The 7,622-nt window shown below is 41.9% G+C and overlaps 1 protein-coding gene across 2 annotated transcripts in view; it reads right to left on the bottom strand.

Moving 5' to 3' along the window:
- ephb3a (eph receptor B3a) overlaps window positions 1-7,622 on the bottom strand; it is a 60,314-nt gene that overhangs the window by 16,126 nt on the left and 36,566 nt on the right. For both annotated transcript variants that reach the window (XR_002919452.2, XM_024273825.2), the window contains exons 10-11: window positions 5,278-5,400; window positions 4,383-4,630 (exon numbers count right to left, since the gene is read on the bottom strand). Coding sequence is in view for 1 of the 2 variants with exons in the window: in XM_024273825.2 (XP_024129593.1) it covers window positions 4,383-4,630; window positions 5,278-5,400 (371 nt within the window). In the remaining variant the exon portion in view is untranslated. The remainder of the gene's footprint in view (window positions 1-4,382; window positions 4,631-5,277; window positions 5,401-7,622) is intronic.

The following is a 7,622-nucleotide window of genomic DNA, read 5'->3' as shown; positions in this document are numbered from 1 at the left end:
ACCGCCGGTGCGCTTCAAGAATGGAGACACGCAAAAGCACTAAAAGGGTCTGAGGTTGACATGGGGATGGGTAATTTTCTAAAGACCAGGTAAGCTCAAATCTGTCAAAGTCTTTGTTCTAGTGGCATCATATCAATACAGAACTGGACACGTGCAGTTTTTCAACATGCATCCATTTCAGCTCACAATGACAAGCTCATTGTTAGAAGTCCATTAGCTGTCGTTACCTCCAACATTACACCTGCTGTAAAGATGTATAATTATATATTAAAATGTATAATTATGGATTTGCAATTGATTTCCACATGCGACAAATCAAATAGTCAACTGAGCCACGTGTGCATTCGTTCAACCTATATTTTTAGGTCACAGTGTTACGGGTCACTAAATGGAACCGTAGACATAAAAGACGAACAGAACCTGTGCTTGCGTCAGCTGTTGGTTAATGTTGTTAATGTAGCCAGGTTTCAGCTTCAGATGTTCCTATCTTAGCTTGACGTAATTTTATTAACCCTTATCTTCCCAAAAATAGACCTACATGCTTGTCTGTTGGCTAATATACAAGAGAGCTATTCTAGAACTAACGATTTCTTGGTCTTGAAAGGCCACGCCCTAATTTGAATGCAATTTTGAATAATGAAAATGATTTAATTCCTAAAAAGTTAACTACCAGATTGGATGTCTGTGTTTATTTCTATTCATTCAGATTCTATCAAAGTAGTGGGTTAAATAAATAGCAAGATGTACTTAATTCATTTCCAGTTTAGATATTTAAGGTGTTCATAGCTGAAAAGAAGGAGTTGGAGCCACATAATTTTGTTTGTTTGTTTGTTTGTTTGTTTTGTAACTGTGACATTTAACTTTATATATGTGACTCAATAATCACTTGTGGTTCCACAGCAGAGTATTTTGAGAAAGGTCATCTGGACTTTTTTTTTTTTTTTATCTTGAAGACATTTTGATTCTTATTCAAGAGGCTTTACCAATTTAGTCTCAAGAGTAGAGACAGGTAAAGCTATGGCCGAATTTGAACTCTCCCCCCACAGCTTCTCCCTACGACGGACTATTCACTACTAGGGTCACCTAAAAAATCAAAAATCAAAACTAATATTGCAAGATTTAAGTAATAGTTTAGACTTTTTTTGGGTAAATTTATGAGATTCAAAGTCGTAATTGAATGTAATTGTTGTAATTGCTTGTAAAGTGGCCCTAGTACTCCTTTGTATCCCTCTACCCCTTCAATTGTAGCAAGAGAACCTGGCTGCAGACATCAATCTAGAAGTGGAAGTCCACGACCAGAACTGGATGTCTCTCCATGTTGTTCAGAAGAATTGATTATGTATTTTAAGCTTTATTAACTTTTTTCTAAAATTTTGAACACTTTTGGGTTATTGCTATGGTTAGGGTTTGGGTAAGTTGTATAATTTCTGCTAGCAGCCGTTGATGTCACGCGCCATCTTGCAACCAGGTCCCTCTCAATTGTAGAGGCATTTGTAGGGATAGGGCGTAGTTGTTTAAGGCGTAGGGAGTTTTGCTTGCGTGTTCTTTTCGACGCAAGGGTGTTTTGCGTCACACTGTGCCGCGGAGGAGAAGCACAAAAGTTCACATTTAAATGTAAGTAATGAGTTTTTGTTTTAGTATTACCTTTTTTAAGTTATTTATTCAAGCGCTGGCAACTGCCTGCTAATGTAGATGACCAGCGACTATTGATGAGGTCATAGAGGGGTAGTGTTGTCCGGATTTGATGACTTTGGTTGTGCCCAAATTCCCCCCCAACCCCTAACTACTAAAAAACTATATAGTGCAGGACTATATAGTGCCCTGGATTTTAAAGGTAATATGGACACGATGGTCCCTACTTTTCTTTCATTTTTCTCAACACCCGATATGACGTCACAGATCTCACGAAGGGAAAAAAACGAATAAAAACGAACATTTCCCGGCGTTTATTTATGACTCCACTGAGTTCTGATGGTGAAAATATGGACGGTTTATTCAGATATTACATTTAAACACCTTTTTTGTTCGAAATTGTTCGACCGCAATGCATTGTGGGCTATATCCACTAATCTAGTGACCATCAATGTAAGCTAGCTTTTCGCAAAGACTTCTGGGAAATTTCCAGTGCACTCATTTATGGAATTAGTAGATTCGGACATCACTAGAAATGGTGAATGCACTATATAGTGATTAGAGGGGGAATTCGGACACAACCAATATTTTTCTATATCCCTCCATTTGGAGGGCTAAATATAGGGGTAGGGAGAAGCCGTAGGGGTAGGGGAGGAATTTGGATTCAGCCTACGTTCACACCGGGCATGTGACGCACATTCAAGAACATGCTATTGCCTGTCCACCCATTAAAGTTGGAGAAAATTTGGAACAAAATGTTGCTTGCAAATCTTGCTAATATTGTTTCAGACTTTTTCTTTCACAGCTCTTTTCTGATATATGAAAGACTTAGTGTCAAATAATTTCAGCTGCAAAAACTAAATTTATTAATTTCTCCTCCATGATCAATTTTTAAACAATTGGCTCTTCTGTGAATTAAAAGGGACGCCACCCATACATCCCACCAAATCCAAGCCCCTGATTGGTCAAAGTTCTACCTTGGTTAACTTTCAACATGTTTTGTATGTAGAGCCCGAAAATGTTCATAGAAACTTGCAGAAAAACTTGCGCAGCAATGAAAGAACATAAGAATTTTAAAAGTGGAAGTCCGGAATGAGCTCATTTTCACATATACTTAGTCTTTTCATTGGAAGTGGTAATTTCATCACGTGCTGCATCAGCATAGCAAATGTAGCTTCAGGCAAAATGTCTTCAGCCTAGAAAGTTAAGTCCTGATTACTTTTTTTGACTGTGTTTCTTGTTTGACAAACCCCTGAGTCACATGTGTTAAAGTCAAGGCCTGGGGGCCGGATCCGGCCCTCCAGATCATTTATTTTATTGTTATTAATGGTCCGATGTTATCTTGTGCTTATTTCTAACTTGTATAATTTTGACTAAATATATTTTTGTGGAGAGTAAAATATTGAAAGTTATTTGAGGTTTGAGTTGATTAATTCTGGAATAAAATTCTTGCCTGTTTTTATTCATTTTAATGTTAAAAAGTTACATTTTTAAAGTTTTAAAAATGTAGTTTTATTGTGTTCGATATATGTTTATACTGTTCAACCCACAGCCTAAGGTGTGTTTTGGATTTTGGTCCCTTATGCAATTGAGTTTGACACCCCTGTTCTTAGTGGATTCCTGGAAAAATTGATGGACTAAACAACAAATAAAAACAAATTTAATCTAGATCATTTATCTTTTATTTTTTATTTTTTTTTAGATTTCCTTAATTAATGAATTCCTGCAAAATAATTTAAAAAGCTTATTTAAGTAAATCATTAAATTTAGCTTTAACAAAAAAGATAATAAATACTTGCACATTTAAAAAAATATGTCACAAATTGATGTAATTTTGTATTTCTTGGCTAAAAAAACAAAAGAAAAAAACAAAACATAAATATCTGGCCTTTTATATCTATTAGTGCTTTTAGTTATCTCACCTCCTCAGTCTACGCTCTCACATTCACTCTGATAGGGAGTCTAACCCACCAGAAGGAACTGTTGGCTCAAGGAGGTTCAGCAATTAATAGACGGGAATCAAACCACCAACTCTACACCAGCTACAATCATTCTGAAGCCACCTACAACTGAAACAAATGATGTAGAAACTAAGAAATTGAGAAAATTAAGAAAATGAGGATAAGACTCATTAGTATCCAGGACAACCAACAATTCTAAATCCTATAGTGGATTTTCGGGCCTGCAGCGGAGCACCGGTTCAACACAAGCATGAGGCGGCCTGATTTACCCTCAAAGCTTCACTAAGTAGACTTCTTCACTGCGCAGCCGTGCAAACAAGCGTCCTTGTTCGGAATGCAAATGACATGTAATAGCTCCCGTGCATTTGGAAATGTACCTCATGACACCTCATTCCTCATCCTGCCTTCCCAAAGCGTTTGTGTGGGTGTGGTGCTTCGAACGGAAATCTCTTATTGGTAATGTATTCACTGGTTATACAGGATGTTAACGCGCTGAAGCAAACTTATCAAAAGGGGTTTCGTGGGGAAGTTTTCCACCAGGAGTTTGTGCCGCTGAAAGGATGTCAGCATCAGTCAGTCTCATCAGTCACAGACATCCTGCCTGTCTTCAGGCGCTGCGCTGCACATTTCATCTTTATCACTCAGCGAGTGAGCGCCTCGGGGTGTCGAGCAGAGAGTAAAACACCCCAATAAGCGCAGGAGATGACTTCGTGTGTCCCTTGCAGCTTTGATTCAAACAAGTAATCTCGTCGGCGTGGCTACAGCTTGCATCCCGCCCCCTCCGCTTACCCTGAGGAAGGAGTCCAGCGCTCCGTTCTCCATGAACTCAGTAATGATGAGGACTGGGCAGCTCCGGGTCAGAACGCCCTCCAGCCGGATGACGTTGGGGTGGTCAAACTGACCCATTATGGAGGCCTCTGCCAGGAAGTCCCGCCTCTGGCGCTCGGTGTATCCTGCCTTTAAGGTTTTAATCGCCACCACCATCTCCCTGCGTCCGGGCTGCTTTAGACGTCCGCGACACACCTCGCCAAATTCGCCTGGAGGAGGAAGGAGGGGTGAGGGTGTGGTGGGAGTGGGGTCAAAATAAAAAAAAAAGGGTGGGAAGAATGGAGGGGGAGGAAGGTGCCGAGGGGAGGGAAGATTATTGGTCGGATCTGGGAGTGAAGGAGCTCATTTGAAAGAGTTGAAGGGGCTGCTGAAGGTGTAGCACAATTTACAAGAGAGACGAGAAAATGGTGGGAGGTCAGGGGTCAAATATGGCAGGGAGAGAATGGGTGACTGGTATCAATCGACTGTGAATCCTGGGAGCGGTGCAGGGAGAAAAAGGACGGGCGAGGTACTTGGGGGTTCTGCATTTGGTGTCTGCATACGAGTGTGTTCAAAGGGAAAGAGACACAGAAAAAAGTAGAGAAGGTGTAAAGGTGAGCGACAGAGCATGCTGCCGGAGAAACACAGAACGTAAAGAAAAATAGACTTGAGGGGAGAAAGAGCAACAGTCATTTCAGCACTTTCCCACCTGCAGCTCTCATGCCTCCTCTAAACGCTAACCCTTTTTTCTCCAAAGGAGAGCACTTTCAAACAGAGCGCACCCCAGGGCTTGATGGCACACTCCTGTTTTAGTAAATTATAAATGAACCCTGAATGATTTTCTGTCCTTCTGCATGGAAACAGTGACGGCGCGTACCTGCACCGATGACTTCTTCTATCTTCACGCAGGAGATGTCGATCTCTTTGGCGAATTCGTGGATAGCGTCGTTGGGATCTTCGTAGGTGAAGGGATCAATGTAAACTTTTACACCTGGAGAGACTGGAGGAGAGGAGAGACTTGAAATGTGCAGTCCGAATACCTGGAGTTGGAAAAATTGTTTTTACTGTCCTCATATGTGCTTGTAGAGATATGCCAGTGAACATACATGATAAAAAGACAAAGAGCAGGACTCTTCTTATTAATAACTCGCTATAAAAACTAGATGGAGGGTAATGTCTTAGTCACATGTACCCATACGGGGGTTAACCAGTACAGGTGTTGCTGGTTTTTGGCTGGTCCAGTTCTGTAGGGGGTCGTAGAGGGGTGGTGTTGAATCTTAACTCCTGCACTATCTTGTGGGGTCAAGATAGCACGATATAGATGACCCAACCTTTACACTGACGTGTTATTCCTCCCATGACAAAGGTGGACAGGATTTAATGCCTGCCATGGACACCAGTGAAAATCAAAAATCATTGAAAAAACAAGTTCAGTGCACTGTCTTGTGGGTTCCCCATTCCCAACGTTAACGTGCCTAGGATAGCATAATTAAGAGAGATGCAAGTCTGTGTAGCCTTGTACCACTCTATGTTCATGAAAATGGAATGTACCATTGCCGTGCATGTGCTAAGAGTATTGTGATGGAAATTACACACACTTATGACGTAGAGGTGATGTGCCCTTTACGCAACACTACCACTCATTTATAAGGTGTGTTTACTGGCTTTTTACTGCTCGAGTGCAAATGCCACACACAGGGGGCACTTACATACACACATGGTATGTAAGATCCCAAACAAACTACACTCTGATTATCTAATTTCCTACTTTCTATCAGCCGAGCTGTGCGTGGGACACACGTGCAAGAGGCGCCCAAAGGCGCACTCGCAAGGGACATGAAAGAGATGCGCAAGGAGATACAAAGAGATAAGTATGGGACACAAACCTTAAACTTGATCAGCAATGATGGGATCCCTGTATAGTGCGTAGGTTTTGGGTGGTTTGGAAAAATGAAAAATCCGTACGACATGCTTATGCCTACTCGTCATATATGGAGGTATGGTTCGGGCCACCTTTGTGTCATTTTTTGACATTTTGGGTGTCCCCAACTCATTGTTTTTTGACGTGCTGCCTGTCCCTATTAAATCACGGGTCCCCAACCCTCCGGATGTAGTACTGGACATGGTACCGGACGTGGAACAGGTACCAGGTTAGGTGTTATGAGGTACCAGTCCACTTCCCAAAAGTTGGGGTATCCATTTTTTCCCTTGTTTGTGGCCCAGTACTAAACAGCCCTCAGACCGGGACTGGTTTGCGGCCTGGAGGTCAGGGACCCCTGATTTAACAGCACATCAAAAAATGTCAAGTTGGGGACGCCAAAAAAGTGAGGCGGAGGGGTCGTTGACTTCCCTCTTCCTTACCCTTACCCTCAAGTATTCATTATGACCTCGCCCGCGCCATGCCCGTTGAATAAAATGTGCACGAACATTTTGGCTCATTAAATGGTCTATGACAGGGGAGTCAGACTCCAGTCCTCGAGGGCCGGTGTTCAACATGTTTTCTAACCAAATTGCCATGAAAATCCTTATTGGCCAAACACACCTGATCCAGGTAATCAGCAACACATAAGGCAGGAAAACCAGCAGAAGGTCAGCCCTCGAGGCCTGGAGTTTGAAACCCCTGGTCTACATACTTAAAATTCCTTGCAGATGTGTCCATTATCCGGTCAGTATCTACAAGTTAGGGCAGTTGTGACTGAGAATAAGCAAAGTGTGACTTCCCTTTGTGAAAATGTAGAGAATAAGCTAAAACCTCTGGAGTGTGTTATTGCTGCTATGATGAATAACACTGTTTAACCACTGAGAGTAAAAGTGACAAAAGACTGTTTTGGTTTGTTGCTTTAATTGGTTGCTTAGCAGCATTTGCACACAATACTACTGCATACATTAAAACAGGCTGGGTAATATCACACATGACAGATCACAAATTCAATTTGCTGAGTAGGTAATTTTTTGACCTTCCACCCTTGGGTGTGTTTGCTGTTCTCACAGTGGGCGTGGTTTCATGTATTGCTCATTAGATAGGGTCGTTAGAGTTTAACTCAGCTTTCTTCAGGCACACTATGATACCGCCAGGGCACCTATGGTGCAATGGTAGAGTGGTCAACCTCTGATGGAAACATCGCAGGTCCTGCCTTTGTGTTGAAGTGAGGGCAAGCTCCTGACCCCCACATCACTCCTGGTTGTTATGAGTTAGCACCTTGCCTTTGCCATCTGTATGTG

Source organism: Oryzias melastigma, linkage group LG17, assembly GCF_002922805.2.
Source record: "Oryzias melastigma strain HK-1 linkage group LG17, ASM292280v2, whole genome shotgun sequence".
Classification (NCBI taxonomy): Eukaryota; Metazoa; Chordata; class Actinopteri; order Beloniformes; family Adrianichthyidae; genus Oryzias; species Oryzias melastigma.
The sequence above is the reverse complement of the archived record's forward strand: the minus strand, read 5'-3'. Positions and strand labels throughout refer to the sequence as shown.